Below are 18,360 nucleotides of genomic sequence, written 5' to 3' on the forward strand. Positions count from 1 at the left end.
GATGCATTCCTAGGGGAAAGAGTGAGTGTTCCCATGGGATCCTTATGATGTCCAGCACTGCTACACAAACAAGGCACTGATGCTTGCTGCAAACATGACTGGTTGCACACCACGAGTCTGTGAGTGCTCTGGCCCTGATTCTGCAGAGACTTACACTGGATATACATGTAATTTTTTGCTGCTGCAGTCAGACTGCTAAGGGAAGAATTCTTTCTTTGTCCAGTATTTTTCTCTTTACAAAAGCCATAATATAGTTGAAGTTAAGCTAGAAAAAAAAGCTGGAACAAAAGTACTGTATTGTGCTTCTAAATTAGGCAGTTTATTTATATGCTTTTTTTTTTACCCTCGTCAAGGCTTTATGTGCTGTGAGTGGTTCCATAAAGGTTGACAAGGTTTGATGTGAGCATACAACTGAAGATGAGTGTGTTTGGGGGTAACACACTTCATTTTTTCTGTTGAGAAAGCCTCCTGCATCCAACAGAGCATCTCCAGATGAAGTGCCTGACCAGTGTTGTCCTGTACTTTGCTGTTACGGTGTTGTGTCATCGTGGCATTTATGTTGTCAGTAATGTTCCAAACTTCCTATGCGAGTTGAGACAGATTGGAGCGAACAAGGTTGTGTGCACATATAAAATCTTCTGGTGAAAAACTGCAGCAAGACGAAGTTACAGGACACAGGCCTCTAAATTTATGAAACAGCACTGGCTGTGACATTGTCCTTTCCTGTGAATTTACCCTTGCACTGATAGATGTAAGGAATTGTTTCTTGTAACTTTTGGGGTTGCTTTATATTTTTTCAAGAGGAGCCTTTTGAGCATGCACAGACTGTCATTTATTCAATTTTATTCTCTAATAAATAACAGGCAGTTAACAGTGGATGGGACAGGTAAAATGTTGAGACATAAAGCTGGCCTGGAAGAATGTGGATTAGATTTTTAACCACTGTTGGAGGAGGTGGCTGGAAGGAGAAAGCATTAGGGAAGTATAAGCAGGTAGAAGAGGAAGGAAAACCGTGTATACCAGTGATGAATGTATTGAGAGTCAAGGACAGGTTATTTCTGGCCAGCTAAAATTAGTGGCAACTTCTCCTTTGGGAGACTTAGGAAATGAGGCAGGAAAATGAGAAAGGAGTGGATCTCTTGCCTAAAATATCTGACTTTTAAAAAGAACAAACAGCCACTGTACAAAGTAATTGGTTGTGTCAAGAATCAATTGCTCTGGGAAGCAGTGTGCTCAGTGAGGTAACTGGGTGGCACAGAGGAACAAGAATTGAAGATTTTGGAGGTAAGAAATATCTTCAGGAGACAAAATCATAGGTCACTAGATCCACGCACATGTCCCACTGTCTTCTTTCTACTGTGGTCTCACCTAAAAGCTCTTTTTGGTTTTTCCCAAATTTCACTGTCTTGGTGACATTATGGAGGACACAAACTAAAGCATCAGTGGCTCTCAGGAAATCACACCAACTTTTCCCCCATTATTTCTTTGCAAAGTTCACTCGTCTGTGGAAATAAGGATATAGATTGGTCCTGTGGGATTCTGCTTCCAGAGTTTTCCCAGTGATGAATAGTGAAGTGCTTGAGAGGCCCCACATACGCTTAAATGAAAACTTTCTTTTTTGTCTTTTCTTGGTGGCAGGATCACCCCGTGGTAGTCACTAAATTTATCGAAGATGCCCGTGAGGTGGAAATGGATGCTGTAGCCAAGGCAGGAAGAGTAAGATCTTTGCTTTTTTTTAACAATAATAATTTTTTCAGGATTGGAGTTTTGCAAAAACGTGTGGTCTGAATGATTTACTATACAGCATGGATTCATGCTGAGAAGAGGAGAGAAACAAGAAAACATGAATTTGTCTTAAGTTCAAAAACATTGTGCTTGAAAAGCTCAACCTACTTGATTGTGCACATCTAAATAGTGTTGGGTTTTTTAAGCATTGCTTAGCCATGGGAGTGAATCCTATAGAATATAATTTTTAATGGGTTCACAAATCACTGGTTTCACAAATCACTTTCATCAGCATTGTATCAGCATGTCTTATGAGATTGCCACGGTTGTTTTATTATTGCGACTTTTCATTACATTACTAATCAAAGACAGTTCCCACAGTAAAATCCCAAACCTGTCATTTAGCAGAAGTATTCTGCTCTCAGTCTTGATTTTTAACCAGCAGACGAGATCGCTTTTTTGGTATCAAGGCAGTGTGCCTTGGTGCAATCCATTCAATTCAAATCCTTAGGACTGAGTTTCATCTGCTTGCATTTTTCCATGATTAAAACACCACAGGAAGGTGAAAAACCATGCACAAATAAAGTTAGTCCATATTTGCTTCTGTTGGGGGATGACAACTTTTTTGTATTTGTGGCAAGCAGTATTTAGAGAGCTGGTTTAGACCCTAATTAGCTTTTACCTTTTGAGTCAGTGTGTGTCAGAGAGAGGAAGGAAGCTTTAGGCTCTCCAGGCCATGGTAGGCTTTTCCATGTTCACAGTTTGCTTAACCACAATTTTAAAGACACTGTGATGCCTTCAATCTCATTCCTTGAGTTTGCTTCAAGCCCATTCCTCCCCAAAGTTTTGGGAGATTCCCTTTATCCCTCCTGTCTGTATCCTCTTGGATACAGCTCTGTTCAGGAGGCTGTGCTGGGCTGTACTTAGGAGAGGGCATGGAGATGGGATGGTTTGTGAGAGCAGGTGAGGTGACCAACTGCTGTTTCTCTGCTGTGTGCAGGTTATCTCACATGCAATCTCAGAGCATGTGGAGGATGCAGGTGTTCACTCTGGAGATGCCACCCTTATGTTACCCACACAGACTATTAGCCAGGGAGCCTTGGAGAAGGTAGGTGTTGTGCAAAGACTGCAAAGAGAAAATAAGAGTTGGAATCTGCTTTCCCCTTTGCTTGGGAGAACTTAGAAGAGGAATTTGGGAGTAATTAAATTGCCAATGTTTTTTAAAGGCCAGTGTGATCTGTGCAAATGTAGGATGTTATTGTGTCCCCCATGACTGGATGTACCAGACACAGGATCATCTGAACTGGATCCCATGAATTTAAGCTGCAGGTGTACACACTTTCAGACACGTTGAATTTTTTTACATTTTGTAAAAGTTGTTTTAGGGCCAGCAACCATGGCACAAGAGGAGTGTCTATTCCATATATATGCCAAATTGCACTTTCTACTTCCCCTTATTCCACAATCCTTAACTAATTAGATCAGGTCTGTGGCTTTATAACTGCCTGCCTTTTCTGGAAAGGAGATCAGGATGATTGAACCTCTCCAAAACTTGACTTTTTCCCTTTTTGAGGCTAAACCTGGTGATACAGAGTTTGCTGCCAAATGTATTTTGTAAATGAAATGCATCGTCCCCTGAGATATCATCCTGAAAAGGGTTTTCTTGGAAGATAACAAGAGCTGTAATGCAATGGTCTGTGCTCCAACTCCACAAGAATGTCCCAGGCCTTGTTTCTGAAAATAATCGTCTCCTAGAACAAAGCTATTCTAATGCTTGCACCAAAATGGCACGTGATTTCTTGACAATCCTAGAAAATAAGGCCATAGTGTTTTCCCCAATTTGTTCCAGAGTATTCCTGCTAACACAGCTCTCACTGATTTGTGATGGCATAGGCATGTTGTGAAAGACTTTTGGGACATGTGTAAAATGGAGCAGATAATCTCAAATAGCAAAACATCATTGTTCATTATTTCACTAACAAAGTTACAAAGGCTTCAGTGTGCAGTGCAAGAATTGGTACAGACAGGCTTTTCTTCTTGTATTCTCTCTCTACCTTTTCACACACAAACACACACACACAAAGCTGTGTTTTTATGTCTGCCCTCAAACAGCAGTTTGGGCTCTAGGTTACCAGACAAGTTAAACGTGTTTCCTTCTGAAAGGTAATGCTATTGCCAAAATGAGGGTAGAGAGACAAAATGTGCTAGTGCTGAGAGATGTGACATTTAAAGCAATCCACATGTGAGGTGTTTTATTGACATGATATCTACTTTTTAGGGTTTATTTATTTTAAAATATAGGTGGATTTTTACTTTCTTTTTCTAGGTTAAAGCTGCTGCAAGAAAGATTGCAAATGCCTTTGCCATCTGTGGTCCATTCAACGTTCAGTTCTTGGTGCGAGGCAATGATGTGCTGGTAAGATCTCTTGTGACTGTTGGAAGAAATCAGGCTCTGCTTTGGATACTGAGGTGCATGGTTCCTGTCACGGGAACTCTAGAAGTAGCAGCTGAGGGTTTCCAACCTGACTTGTGTCTCACCTGTGCCACCCCTAGTCCTGCAGCTCTCCCTGTCTGTGCAGGAGACAGCATCCTCCCCTGCCTTCCCATCAAGAGTGAAGTGAGTCTGGTTGCACTGTCTGTTAGCAAGAGCCTTGTTTCTCTATGGGTTGTTGACCTTCCCCAAATTACCAGTTTGTAATATGACTGGCAGCACTGGGACCTGTGCCTCATCCTATGAACTGAATATCATTGCCTTTAGATCTCTGATACCCCCTCTCATCTTTAGCTATTTCGATCATTGCCATAAGCCTTCCAAGTCACTGGAAAGAAAGGAAGACAATGTCAGTGTTTAAGCCTTTAATATAAGCCATTAAGATGGTTATCTAAACAGCGTGGTCCTGGGAGCTATCAGTAGCAGAACTACAGATATGTCTGACCCTTGGTGGGTTAACAGTTGGCTTTCTGCCGCTAATGGAAGAAGGTCAGAGGTATATGAGCAGAGTATGACTGAGGGAACAGTGAATGGAAAAAAAACTTGACGTGGTGTAGAAGAGGTGCATTATTAGTGAAACATCCTGCTTGGGCCATTAGTTGAGAAAAATGTATTTACCTTTCTTCACCTTTCTTCTGTTTCACACAAAGTTATTGAGAAACTCCAGAGGGATGGAATGGAATTTTTCTTTCCTTGCTTTCCCTCAGCTGTGCTTGCCTTTGCTTTGGATAACCCCTTTTCCCATTCTGTCTTAACTTACCTATTCTTGTCCCCTTTCTGTTTATTCTTTACACAATTCTTCTTTTGCTATTGATCAATGTGGAGGGCTTCTCAGCAGGATTCACAACTTCATTGTTTCTTACTTCAGTCACTGAATGACCTCTGCAATTAGATGAGGGAATTTGTTAAGGGTAGCCCAGTCATTCATGAGGTGCCATTACCATGGGAAAAGAACAAAGTGGACTTCTAAAGGTTGTACCTAAAGCCTGTGCTTTAGTTTCTGTGCTTCTTGCACATTAACTTATAGAATCACAGAATGTTAGGGGTTGGAAGGGACCTCCAAAGATCATCTAGTCCAACCTCCTGCCAGAGCAGGACCAAAAACTAGGGCAGATCACACAGAAACACATCCAGATGGGTCTTGAAAGTCTCCAGAGAAGGAGACTCGACAACCTCTCTGGGCAGCCTGTTCCAGGGCTCTGTCACCCTCACAGTAAAGAAGTTCTTCCTCATGTTGAGGTGGAACTTCCTGTGCTCGAGTTTGAGTCCCTTGCCCCTCATCCTATCACAGGGCACAAGTGAAAAGAGGTTGTCCCTGTCTTCTTGCTGCCCAGCCCTCATGTATTTATAGACAATAAATAGATCCCTCCTCAGTCTTCTCCTCTCTAGGTCTCTCAGCCTTTCCTCATAAGACAGGTGTTCCAGTCCTTTCATCATCCTCGTAGCCTCTGTTAGACCTTGTCAAGTAGACCCCTGTTCCTCTTGAGCTGGGGTGGGGAGCCCAGAACTGGACACTTAGGCTGTAGTACAGCACGTTTTCTGAAGGGAACTCTGGGTTTCTCTCAGTCCTAGTTTTCAGAATATAGAGATGAAACAGTGTTGCAGAACACCAGACTCCCTGCATCTCAAGCTGGCCACTCCCTGTCCCTCACTGCTGTTTGTAGTATTGAACATAATTTCTGTGTCCTATAAAAAGCATCTCTGCCAAGAATAAGAACTGATTTCCAGAAATATGGATAAACCTGTTTCTTCACTGCATGATGCCTGATCATAGTATTTCTCCTTTTTAATTCCCTCAGGTGATTGAGTGCAACTTGAGAGCTTCACGCTCCTTCCCCTTTGTTTCGAAGACTCTGGGGGTGGACTTCATTGACGTGGCCACAAAAGTGATGATTGGAAAGGAGGTTAATGAGTCATCTCTCCCCACACTGGAACATCCCATTATTCCCTCCAAGTATGTTGGGATTAAGGTATGTTTTCCAAAAGAACACTAAAAAAACCCACCAGAGAGCCAGCACCTAGCACGTTAATAGGCAATTAGTGCTTTAATGCTCAGAGAGAACGATTTACTCATTGGCCAAAGGCCAAATTGAGCTTTTACCTCTTCTATTATGATCATGTAGTTTGGAAATTTTAGAGAAAAAAATCACGGGAAAATTGTCCAGTGATTATTAACAAAGTGATTATTATCTCCCTTTATTTATTCTAACCTGATCTAAATGTTGCTTATGAACTGCATCATAAATACGCACTTGCAGAATTGAACACTGAAACTCAGGCTATTTTGTAATATCTAATATATGTGTGGACATGTACAAATTGTGTTTTCAGTGCACCCCAGATTTTATCTTCAGAATTTGGGACATGGGTTCTAGAATGCGTGGGATCTCCTTTATAAGCACCACCAGTTAAAATTGGGGTGAAAGTCTTGGATCTTTTGGTTTAGTGAGGCCAAGATTTTACTTTTCATGATTACTAAGGTTATGCAGCACCCAAGATACCAAAGTGCATTGTACATATTTTTGAATGCTTACTGCAAAAAAAACCCAAGCAATTGATGTTTGTAATCATAAAAAACTAGAGCAGCAGTGCAGAAAATATGAAGGCTAATGAGAATTTTCAAGCCTTAATAGCTTCCATAGCAAATGAAAACTGAGAAAACAGAAAACACCTAACATCTTTATCCTAAGAAAAGGTTCAGACCTATTCAAATGCATGCCAAAACTGTGGCCAATCCAGTTCAGGCTGTTGGAAGCCAGTCAGTCTAGAAGTAGCTTTACCTTTTATTTTGATGCCACAGATAGGGCATTATATGAAATTCTATTCTGAGTCTTTCTTATTTTTGTGAGTCTTGTTTATTTTTATAAACTTCTGTTATTTAGACCTGAGGCTTCTGCACTGTGGTTAGCTAAACTGTCAGGATTTTTGCCTCTCCTGGGATTGTTGGCTACAGAGTGGAAAACCCAACTGTATTCTTGAAGACTTTACTACAAAGCCTTTTATACTGCTTGTGTTCTATGTGGATTTGTCAAATACAAAAACCTGCTAATACCTTTGGAAATGCTAAACTTTGAAAAATATTCCAGTTAAACCTGGTTCTGTTTATTCACGTATAGTATTTTCTGTCTTCTTATGTTTTTATTGCTAGGAATATTTGCATGGAAACGGAATTTTATTTCTCCAACAGTTCTTAAATACTCTGCAAAGGGAATCTGAAAGTGCTTTCTTCTTTCTCAACATACCTGCTCCTTTGTGGATTTGGAGTCCCACCACTTTAGCCCTAGTGACTGAAATGTGGTCTTGCCATGTTTGCCTGCAGTGTGATGCAAGTATCATGGCATGACCAAGATTAAATCCTGGGTAGAGCATGACTGACTAAGTTTTAAATAGGATTGATTTGCAGCATCAGAGTCTGCCCCTGCTGCTACATTTTCATATTCATGGCAGACAAAAGATAGGGAGCTGGTGAAATGCTTTTTTTGCTTGTTAATTTCAAGACAAAATGGGCATTAAAAATAATCCACCTTGCCATATCTCAGCTTGAGGCTCTAGAGTTGCCCACTGTAAAAATATTTTCTTTACTTATGAAAGAAACAAAACTGATCTAAAAGTTATGAAGACACATGACATTTTTTTCAGAAACTTTTTGGAGTGAATTTCTGGTGTCACATTTTAGCTGGTCATTGTTAGGTGTCATGAAACAGCAGCTGTCTTGTCTGTAGTGTTACCCTCAGAGGCTTCCAAGAATAGAATTGTGTCTTTGGATTTAAAAATAGTTTATTCTTTAAGCAGCAAGGATGCTGTCTTTATGCAAATGCCATTAGTAGTTTAGGACGTAGAGAAGCCCTAGAGAAAATTCTTGCTTAGCAGAAAATTTGTCTGTGTTTGTCACACTTGGTGATTGACTCTTTAACAGAGATTTTCTTTCTTTCCCTTTTTTAATAAGGTCAAATTGCACAAGAGATCTCAGAGACCACAGTGTCCTAAGTCCTCAGATAGTGATGATGATGAGTTTTAATATTTGCATGTGAAAGGTCAAAAAATGGGGGGTTTTTGGAGGAGGCAGGAGGGAGAAAATAGGAAAATAATTTGTCAGGTTTCACCTGGTTTACACCTAAAGAGTGTGTTCTTGTAGAATGGTTTGATTCCTGTGAATGAAAAATTTCTGTTGTACGACAGTTGTCTCAGAAGTAATGACTGGCTTCAGGAAGTCTCTCCGTGAATAATTAATTAGATGCTTCACAGCCTTTCTGTTCTAAAATGTGTCCTAAAACAGTGATAGTGAGCTAGCACAGATTAGAAATCTGCCTTCAGAATGGGAGCAGGATTGCAAGAGTTAGAAGGATGACTCATGGGTGAAATATGTGTTTATTTGTTCTAGTCTGTCATCAAGATACTGGGGGAACTGATTTGTCAAGTGCTTCTTTACTTATCAGCCTTGACCAGTGCTTTTCTTTGAATTAATTCCTGTCTATTTCTGTTACTTCCAAGTGTAGCTGAATGTTTTATTATTTTATTTTAATCCATAAAATATTCATGCTCTTTCTCCATCTTCCTCTTTTTCTCTCTTCAGGCCCCAATGTTTTCCTGGTCCCGCCTGAGAGATGCTGATCCTGTTCTCCGATGTGAAATGGCCTCTACTGGGGAGGTATCTTTAGATTTGCTATTTTTTCTTAAACCCAGTCGCCTTTAAACTTCATGAATCTTTGCAAGTGATATTATTGCTGCCTGAATCATGATGGCATCTGTAGCTTCTTGAGAAAATTGAAAATATCTTTCTTATCTGTAAAAACACATTGTCCTGTAAAACCCAGTTTGTTCAGCCACTGGATGTCCCTCTTTACCTGCATGTCAGCTCCCTGAGTTGGACCTGGTTGGTATGACAGCCTGAAATGAGTTTATCAGAGAGCTGTCGGGTCCTGAGAGGTTCTCAGTGTGTCAGTAAGTTTTATTAATCACCTGCTTCTAGACAGACGAGTGCTTACAGCTTTCAAAGCTCCTCATCCACAGATGCCAGAATAGCAATATTGAGGCTCCGGGTCATGAGCATTTGGTCTTGGAAGGTGCCAGTTGCTTACAGGCAACAAATAAATGTGGTGATGTTTTTGTTGTAGTGTGGAAACCATCAAGGAACATCCCAAGGTGGAGAAGGTGAGAAAGAATGAACATAATGGGCTAGGTGCAGTATTGTCTGTCAGTAGGATGAGAGGGAAGCTGGGCTACTTTGTCCACTCTTTCTGCAGCAGGGCTGTGGGGTGAGTCTGACATGTGTCTCTGGTGTACACATGACATGCTGTAAAGCCACACAGTTGTTCCTCTTCCAGAGTCAGCTCAGCAGTGATGGGAGACCTCACCCCTCAATGGGTGCAGTTTTCCATCCACATCATTGGAAGAGGTAACAACTCACCTAGAACAAAGAGGTTTGTTTATGAGTTATTGCACGCTGTCCAAAACTTCTGTAGATACACCCAAGCTGTTTTTAAACTTGCTTATTCTGTTACTTCAGAAAAGAGTTGCAGTAGCAAGAGACCTATTCTGGGCTGGAAAGCCCACTTGGGAAGTGATGAAATACTGAGGAAGTTAGTCTGGGCTTAACTCTGCTCTACCATAGCTAGGCAGGTGGCAGAGCCTGGGCTGCTTCATTTGGTATGAGCTTGGGTGTGTCTGGATGAGCTGTGCTGTTAGAAGAGACTTATCATTTCAGTATGAAAAAGCACTATACCCAGATAGACATTAAGAACAGTCTTAGGTCTCTTAGATCTTTCCAGAATTACCTTTGTTTTGTTCTTTATAATGTGTGAGAAATCAGTATTGCAGAGGATTTTCTTTCAGTGTAGTTAATGGGCAGAAAAAAGGCAAGTGAGTTCTGTGACTTCCTTTTCAGGTAAAAATTGACTACACAGACTACACCCCCCCCCCAAAAAAAAAAAAAAAAAGGGAATAAAAATGTAACTAAGGACAAGATTTATTTTTTGAGCTTTATATAGAGTTAGAGATTACCTTGTCATAAGGGAGGGATTATTAACTTTTATGAATTGGAAAGATCCATATTCAGAAATGCCATAAAGTCTGACAGTTGTGAAGGTCTTTCTTAAGAGTGAAGTAAGAATAATAGCTTGATTTGGGTGAAATGCTGGGTTATTCCTCAAAGACACGTTTCACACACATGGCTTGATTTGGGTTTTCATTTGTCACTTCTCTCTAGCAGAGACGTATTTTGCTGGAAGTTCTGGTTCCCACAACAGTAGAAGACACAGCACTGGGAGTGTTCCTTTAAATATTGTGGCATAATGATAAACCTCACTCAGCAAGCACAAAACCCCTAGTCCAAGCCTATGAGGCCAGGGTCTGTCCACCACCCTAGAAGGTCCAGGATATATGTAAACCCTCAGCCAGTTATGCTGTAGAACAGGCTGAACACTCAAGGATGAGCTTTTGGAGAAAAGCTGAGGTGCTAGGTGTCATTTTTTTATCCCTTCCCTTGTGAGATTGTTGGTTGATGTTTTTTTTTTTCACTTGAGAAGATCTGGAAAATCATCATTTGTTGTTCTTACATGAAGTAGTGGTTTCTGCTCACCATGGTAACACTGAGACCATGCACGTGAGGGCTCACTCTGTGATGAGAAGGACCACAAGAGGAAAATGGGAGAGGAATTCTCCATCAGCCCTTTTTTTCTGTCTGTCTGTACATGGAGCTTTGTTATTTCAAAGGGAAAACATCTGTGACAGTTTCTGCTTCTCACTGGTTTTCAACAAGTGTGCAGTTGGCCAGAAAAAAAGTGAGGGTTGTTTTGTTGTTTTTGTTTTCTTATTTCTTTTTTAACTTTCCCAAAAGCTCATGCATTTGTCTCTTTGTCATCAGAATTCCAAATTTTGGTTAGGAATACAGTTTAGTTCTTTCCAAAGATCACTACTGTGTGACAGTCTGTAAGCAACTGAGCTCCACAGGCAGTTTTGAACCCTGGAGAACTGCTGAATGATTTGTATTGATTTCTTTATCAAGTTTTTGTTTATGTAAAACAAATTATTATGAATTAGTGTGATTACTTTGTTGTTCTCTTAAATACATACTAACAATGCACTTTCATGTCATGCATCTGTGGGCTTTTGGTGGAAAAGCATCTTTGTACCCTGTGGTTTATCTTCACAAGAATTACCAGAAGTACATGACAGCACAAGTGCTGCTGTACCCCAGTTGGCTGCACACACACAGGATGCAGAACATTCAGAACACTCACAGACGTTTCAGCATCAGATAATGTTAAACCATTGGCAGTGCACTCAAAAACACGGCAGCAGGGGCTGTGTACAGCCTTCCCATAACTCAGCAGAATCAATTGTTGTTGCTCCTTGGAGTGCTATTTAAAACTAAAGTGTTGCTTATTCCTTCGTTATTGCTTCATTAAAATGATGAGATTTGTCTGCAATTATTTTCTGATTATTTTTTCCCCCCCTCTCTGCCTATTGACTCCAAGGAAAAGCATCTGAATCTGCATAAAGAAGTCAAAAGAGCCTGTTTAAAATTTTGATTCCCGTTTCTTTTTTAAAGCCATATTGTGGAGTTGGTTTTGCTTGTTCCCCTCATGCTGCCTTCCATGTGCCTTTTCCCAGGTTGCAGGCTTTGGGGAGGATGTGTACTCTGCGTTCCAGAAGGCCATGCTTGCCACAGGGTTTACATTTCCTAAGGAAGGAATTTTGATTGGGATCCAGGTGAGTGCTAAAAATCTAAGCTGAGAAAGGGCTGACACAGGGAACTCTGTAACTGTTGCCTTGTTTTCATTTGTATGTCCTTATGGCTTAAATATGCTTCTTTGCAGTACATCTTGTAGTGCAGTAAGACAGTGATGAGCAAACACCATGGAGGGATCTGGACTGGGTTCCCTGGACTGACCTAGTTTTTTCCCTCTGGCTCCTGATAGTTTCTACTGGGAGCTGCAGAAGTTTGCTGAGGGCAAACTCCTTGGACCGCTACAAGCAGAGGCCTGGGATCAGAGAGTTAGAGGCCACCTTTCTGAGGGGAACAAATCTTAGGTGGAACTTAGAGCTTGTTTTGTTCTCCCTCCTAAATGGGAGGCCTGGGGATGTTACCTTTCATCCCTGGCATGTAAACTCCCTTTATCTGTACATTGCCTCTTGACCTGTTGGAATCATTTCCCCTCCACCTCCAAAACATGAGAAAGTTTCCACACTGCAAAGCTGGCCTTGCTAAGCTTTCCCTATCAATGGCACAGGTATAATTTCAGCAGAGCCCAGTATTTAAAATTGCAGCCTACTCTTTTCCTGATAGCACCTAAGAAGAAACAAGCAGAAAAGAGTAATTTTAACATAGAAAGCATTTATGTAGGTTCTGTGTCAGTATCTATTAAACTGAGCCAAATGTTCTTTGCACAAAGGTCTAAAGGAAAAAAAAGAAAGGAGAAGAAAAAAAAAGATAAAACAACCCCAAAAGTTCAACCCCCCAAACCTTTTATAAGCAACAAGATTCTGTGCTTTTTAATGAGTGGTTTACAGTTCATTGTCATGCAAAACAGACTTGAAAACAACAGATCAATCGCTTAAAGGTCTCTCTTCATCTCAGCACAGTTCTTATATAATTAAACTCCAAAACAAGAAGTGTAAAGTTAATGCTGAGAACCACAATATTACTCCCTCACCACCCTGGAGTTTGTCACCTGCCTACTTTTCGATGGTTCATTTCAAAACAAAGAGGAAATAAAGCCTTGTAAGAAGGGAGGGTTGAAAGCTTGACCTAGACCTGATGTGTAGACTGTGAGTAGTTTTCCCAAGCTTTATGAGCTGGAGGAAAGGGGAGCCCTGCACTGCAGAACCAAGAAATGCAAGGGTGGAGGCAGGAGGTGGGCTGTGAACAGGACCAGCGATGTTGTCATTTTAGTCACAAACATACCTCAAACTGGTGTAACTGTCAGTGTATCTGCAGAGGGGTAATACAGGCTCAGAAGTACAGGTGCTTGTTGCCCCTCTCCATCATCACTTCGTGTTTAAGCGTCCCTCCTGTGAGGGGGTGAGGGGATGGAGATACCTCCCAAGCAGAAACCTCTGGCTTTCTAACTCTGGGATGGTTTCTGTGAGCTGTTCTGGGGCACTCAGGGCTGATTCTTGTTGAGAGCAACATACAGTAGCCCATGTGGTTGTCTCTGAGGAAGGTTCTATGTTTCATCTGCAGTGGATGGTGAACTCGAAACGTAGCCAGCTTTGAAAGGCTTCCTTGCTTCATGATTAGTTGCTTGATCTAGTTTTTAGACTGGAGTTTTAGGTCTTGCAAAGAGAGAAATAAGAAGTGGTGATAAATTTTTCTCTGCTCAAGAGTGTCTAGGCTCAGCACATTTAGGTTAGTGGGCACCTTTCTGTCATTACTGTTAATGATGTTGAGGTGAGAGGGGGCTGTCTTGAGCATGAATTTCAAATAGATGCAGATGAAAATAGTAGAGAGTGACATCTGTGTTTCCTTGCAAATTTTTGATTCAGTGTTTTTTTCCAAATCAAGAGTCAAACAGCTGGGCTGCCATCTGCAGGTCCCAATACATCCAGGTCAGGAACCCAGCCTTGAGAGGGGTTTCCCTGTTGATGTAGTTCCAGGTTGCAGTTCCAGCAGTGACCCTGCTAGGGCCACACAAAAACATTGCTAACAAAGTAGCCATCCTGAAGTCAACCAGGTGTGGGCTCCTTGATGTCTGTAGGACAGCACAAGGCTGGCTGGGCAGCCAGTGGGACCATAAGCCTGGTGGATGGTCCATGAGTTGTGAGGGCTCTGACATTGCACAGGCCCAGGTTCCCTAGAGTGTTAAAGCCCTGATGCTCTCCCAGGATAAATGGAGTATGTCTTTCTTGTTAGGCAGATGAATTTCTGCCAGTTGATGCAAGCTGATAATCTGACCTCTTTTCACAATTCTGAGAAATCTGTGCTGCTGAAACCCTGAGTCTGCCATTAAATAATTTATATTTTATGCAAGAGGAGTTGAAAAGCTCATTTATTTTCTTTCCTGATTGGGCTATTCAGTGATATCTCTGGGATGGTGTGCATCTGTCTTACATCTGTGCTGATGACCACGAGATGCAGAAAGCATTGATGCAGTATTTTATTTTTAAATCCCAGCACTCCAAGTCTGTTGTTTCAAGGTAACCTTCTGCCTTGGTTCCTTACATACCAGGATTTTTGCACAGTGGGTTTAGGTACAGAAGTCAAGATTGTGACAGGAGATGAGCTGGTTTTGTTTTGGGTGGGATCTTAGTGAGAACTGGTGTGGCTGTCCTGAAGTAACTGAGGATGTGGCTCTTTCTTTCCAAGCAGCAAGGCATGCTAGCAAAGTGGCTATAAGAAACTTTTCTGTTAAAGGAGAAGAATACAATTCTCCTAGAATAAATATCTTTCACTAAATAAATCTGCTTGTACTTTTCACCTTTAGTAACTAATGGTTTCTTGCATGGGTCCTTTCAGCCAGCTTGTAAATCTGAGGCTGCTTGGATGCAAGCTGACAGCTGTAATTTCTTTTCATGGGGAGGCTGTTTTATGTGTCACAAGTGTTCAGTACATGTTTGATAGAAGTTTATAATACTGTTGTGAAAACCAACTCTCCTGACCAGAAGGCAGAACCATTCTCTCTGAATGGGAAGCTGCCAACCCTGTCAGATTGTGTATTTATATTTTCCAGTTATTGTACAGAATAACGTGGTGTTCAGAATGAGATTCTTTCCAGAGTGCTTGAAAAAACCTGTTGACTCCTTTTCTTTATAGGAAATAATTCACTCTTCAGAATATTGTGCTCTCACTCATAAAGGTTAAGCTTTTAGTAGCTCCAGCAGGGATAAGGGAGCTTGCAGTAATCTTACTTGCAAAGAACCAGACCAGGCTGAGGTTAAAAGTGAGGTTTAGCCTGCCTTGGCAGTCAGAAGGGCGTATGTTGCATCTGATCTTTGCATTGCTGTGCCTTCAACATCCTGAAGGAAGTAATACTGGGATCAAATATTCACTCTGTTGCTGAGAGTCCTTTAAAGGTGCCCTAAGTATATGGGCATTCACGTCCTCATGGGAATAGCGTGTCCGAGTCTCCTGAGTTGTTTTGTGTTTTCTATTCCATATGCTCATGGGGGTTGGAAATGAGCTCACACATACCCAGGTTCTTTGCAAACAGAGGATCCAAAGGGAGCCCCAAGTCTATCCATATATGTTATCTGCCAGAAGAGAAGGCCAAATGTTTGAGCAATGATTGTGAAGATGTTTAATTAAGAGCAGAGGAAACTCTAGTTGGTGTATATGAGGACCCAAATACCCAGATATTTAATATGCAGTATTAAATCTTTTATAGTTGTGGTTGACCTTGGTATGGGAGCACTTACCTGGTGTTGTAACAAAATGCCTCTTAGCTGGGAGTGAGTCAGGCTCCAGGATGCAGACAGGGTTCTTGGAAATGTGCATTCAGACATGTCCACCCACACAAACAAACACACTTTCAGCACAGAAAGGTGTATTTGCCTCGTAGCACAGTCTAAAGGAGCCCTGGGTTACCCCAAAGAAGCACTACTTCTAAATCCTGGCTCTGATGCAGTATCTAATAAATCTCATTTTTCAGAAGTCCTTCCGCCCCAAATTCCTGAGCGTGGCAGAGCTACTGCATGAGGAAGGCTTCAAGGTGGGTGGTTTCAGTTATTTAAAGCTAGAGGGTTTTCCAAATCTGGAATGTCCTTAGCCTGCTACAGGAAAGGAGCATGCTAAAGATAGTTAAAAAAGAACATTTTCAGAGTACAAGAGGGATTTTTAGCTGAGTGATCCATAAAGTCAGCAGGTGTCACCCAACTAAAAATTTTCATTATGTTTTAATTGAACAAACAGGACTAAGTCATGAAGGCAAGAAAACCCCTGGCTCTGCTTTCAACCTGCAGGTGAGATGTCAGATTATAAACTCCTCTGACTTCTCCAAGAAACTTAAATGCCAAAAGGGTGCTACCTATAACAGGAGGGCAGGAAGGACAAACCTTTCATGTGGAGAAGGTCTTTACAGTGCTTCACCCTCAGTGATATGCACAAGCTGCAGAAATAGGAAATTTGTACTGCTGACATCCCTCTTGGAAGTCTTCTGCATCTTTTGCATCCCTATCTCTGCTGAAAGACAACAGTGTGGCCCCAGAAGATGGAGAGAGCTGCTTAGTAAGAAGCATTTAAGTACTGTTTTCCCCAGTGGTTTTAGTACAACTACTGGATTTACCGTTCTGCCTTTCAGAACATAGTGCTAGGCAGCAACAACCAAGGAAAAACAATTTTTTAAAAGTAAAATTAAAAAAAAAAGAGTGATTGAACTTAAGCCTATTGAAAGTCAGAGGGATTTGAGTTTTCCTAAGCCCCTTAGCTGCTTCTGTGTATGTTACTACCATTCATTGACTATGATCACTATCCGTCAGCGATCACAAAGTTGGGCAAGTTGTGCTGTTCTCTGTGTATGGGGAGACTCATGTTGACCAGGTCCTCCAAAATAATCTGACAGCCAGGCTGTATGTTGGGTCAGACCCATATGAGTTCAATGAAAGATTTGTGTTGTGCAGCACACAGAAGTAACAATTCCTTTCCCTCAACAGCTGTATGCCACAGAAGCAACCTCAGAATGGCTCAATGCTAATGGTATCCCAGCAAATCCTGTGGCATGGCCTTCACAGGAAAGCCAGAGTCTCAGCCTCCCACCAGTCAGGAGGTAAGAGCAGCGCCCACCTTGTCAAACTTGTCTTAACATCCTGGGACAGCAAATAAAGGGGCAAATTGCTGGTTCTGTTGAGATCAGTGAGAGGAATTTTATCAGGATTCAATCAAAAAGTTTTATTTTACCTGATTCTGGAATTGCCACAGCAGGAAGGTTTCAGTGTAATTAATGAATGTCTCATTGAACAGTCGTATTGAATATGTCTTGGATGTGTTGCTACGTGTTACAATTTCATGCGAGGGTACGTGGGATCTGAATATTTAGCCTTTACTGGCAGTCAGTCATGCCTCTAACAGACTTGTGCTGAGCTGTGTGAAGGCTGAGCGTTGCTTTGCATCACTGAATAGCAGTAGAGCCCCAATTCCTGAGTTCCAGCTCAGTGCCTTAGCCCCTCAACCCTCCTTTCTCGAGATGCACGATTCAAAATGTTCAGTCTTGTTTCCCTGTGTGCCTGTTCTATGCATTGTGGATTTTCATGTGTCTTGACACACTGTGATATTGTCTTGTGCATTGTTTCTTCAGCCTGATAAGGGATGGGAAAATAGATCTGGTGATTAACCTGCCAAACAGCAACACCAAGTTTGTCCATGATAATTATGTGATCCGGAGGATGGCTGTTGACAGCAGGATTGCTCTGCTCACTAATTTCCAGGTACTTCCGATGTTTTTCTTTCTTCTTAGTTACAAAAGCTTTCAAGCGCTTGAGACCTTAGATTCCAGTGTGTTTGGTCCTTAATTATCTCTGACAAGTAATAATGTGCCTGAAAATCATAGCAACATAGTTATTCGACTGCATTTTCTTTTTGCTGCTGTATAAAATACCAATGCTTGAAGTAAAACAAGAATAAGAGAATCTTGAGTCTTGAACTGCAGCTGAAATAGCAGCTGTACCATTTTCACTTCAGAGTAAACTTCTTGCCCAGGATTGCCTGTAACATATGTAAATTATGCACAGGATCAGTTTTTTCATGGGGTGTTTTTCCAGTACAGTCCTTAAACCTTAGAGCAGGATGTAGCTGAGTTTTCTTAAATGATCCTTGAGGCAATCCAGTTCCAAAGTGCCATCCAAGTGGAATTGCTGCCTGTTCTGATGTAGTTCCCAATTGCCAGTCATTATGTGTTTGTAGCTCCTGACAAACCCCTTTCACTTACTGAGTGGGGAAGAGAGATTTGGTGATGCTAAGTGGGACCCCTGCTGCCAGCAGTACCTTGACTTCCTTTGCGAGTGGCTTCAACTGTCACAAAAGGGCCTCATCTGGCTCTCATTAAGCACAGCAGCCAAATTCCCACTGATTTCTGAGGATGTTGACTTGGAATCCAGTGACTTGAACTAGTGTCCAGCTGTGCACAGTCTTCCGCCGTGATTGGAGTGAATGGAGAGCAGAGTGTGCCAAGCTGTAAGTTCATAGGCAGGATAATGCCAAACAGGGTCAGCAG

General features: G+C 41.6%; 1 protein-coding gene across 1 annotated transcript in view; it reads left to right on the forward strand.

The window, feature by feature from the left end:
* The window catches only part of CPS1 (carbamoyl-phosphate synthase 1, mitochondrial), a 92,280-nt gene that overhangs the window by 73,160 nt on the left and 760 nt on the right, over positions 1-18,360 (forward strand). The window contains exons 29-37 of the mRNA XM_009996927.1: positions 1,639-1,716; positions 2,726-2,833; positions 4,052-4,141; positions 6,016-6,186; positions 8,790-8,864; positions 11,828-11,926; positions 15,805-15,864; positions 16,805-16,917; positions 17,446-17,575. Of these exons, the coding sequence (XP_009995229.1) occupies positions 1,639-1,716; positions 2,726-2,833; positions 4,052-4,141; positions 6,016-6,186; positions 8,790-8,864; positions 11,828-11,926; positions 15,805-15,864; positions 16,805-16,917; positions 17,446-17,575 (924 nt within the window). The remainder of the gene's footprint in view (positions 1-1,638; positions 1,717-2,725; positions 2,834-4,051; positions 4,142-6,015; positions 6,187-8,789; positions 8,865-11,827; positions 11,927-15,804; positions 15,865-16,804; positions 16,918-17,445; positions 17,576-18,360) is intronic.

The sequence above is a fragment of the Chaetura pelagica genome, unplaced genomic scaffold, assembly GCF_000747805.2.
Source record: "Chaetura pelagica isolate M959 unplaced genomic scaffold, ChaPel_1.0 scaffold300, whole genome shotgun sequence".
Lineage (NCBI taxonomy): Eukaryota > Metazoa > Chordata > Aves > Apodiformes > Apodidae > Chaetura > Chaetura pelagica.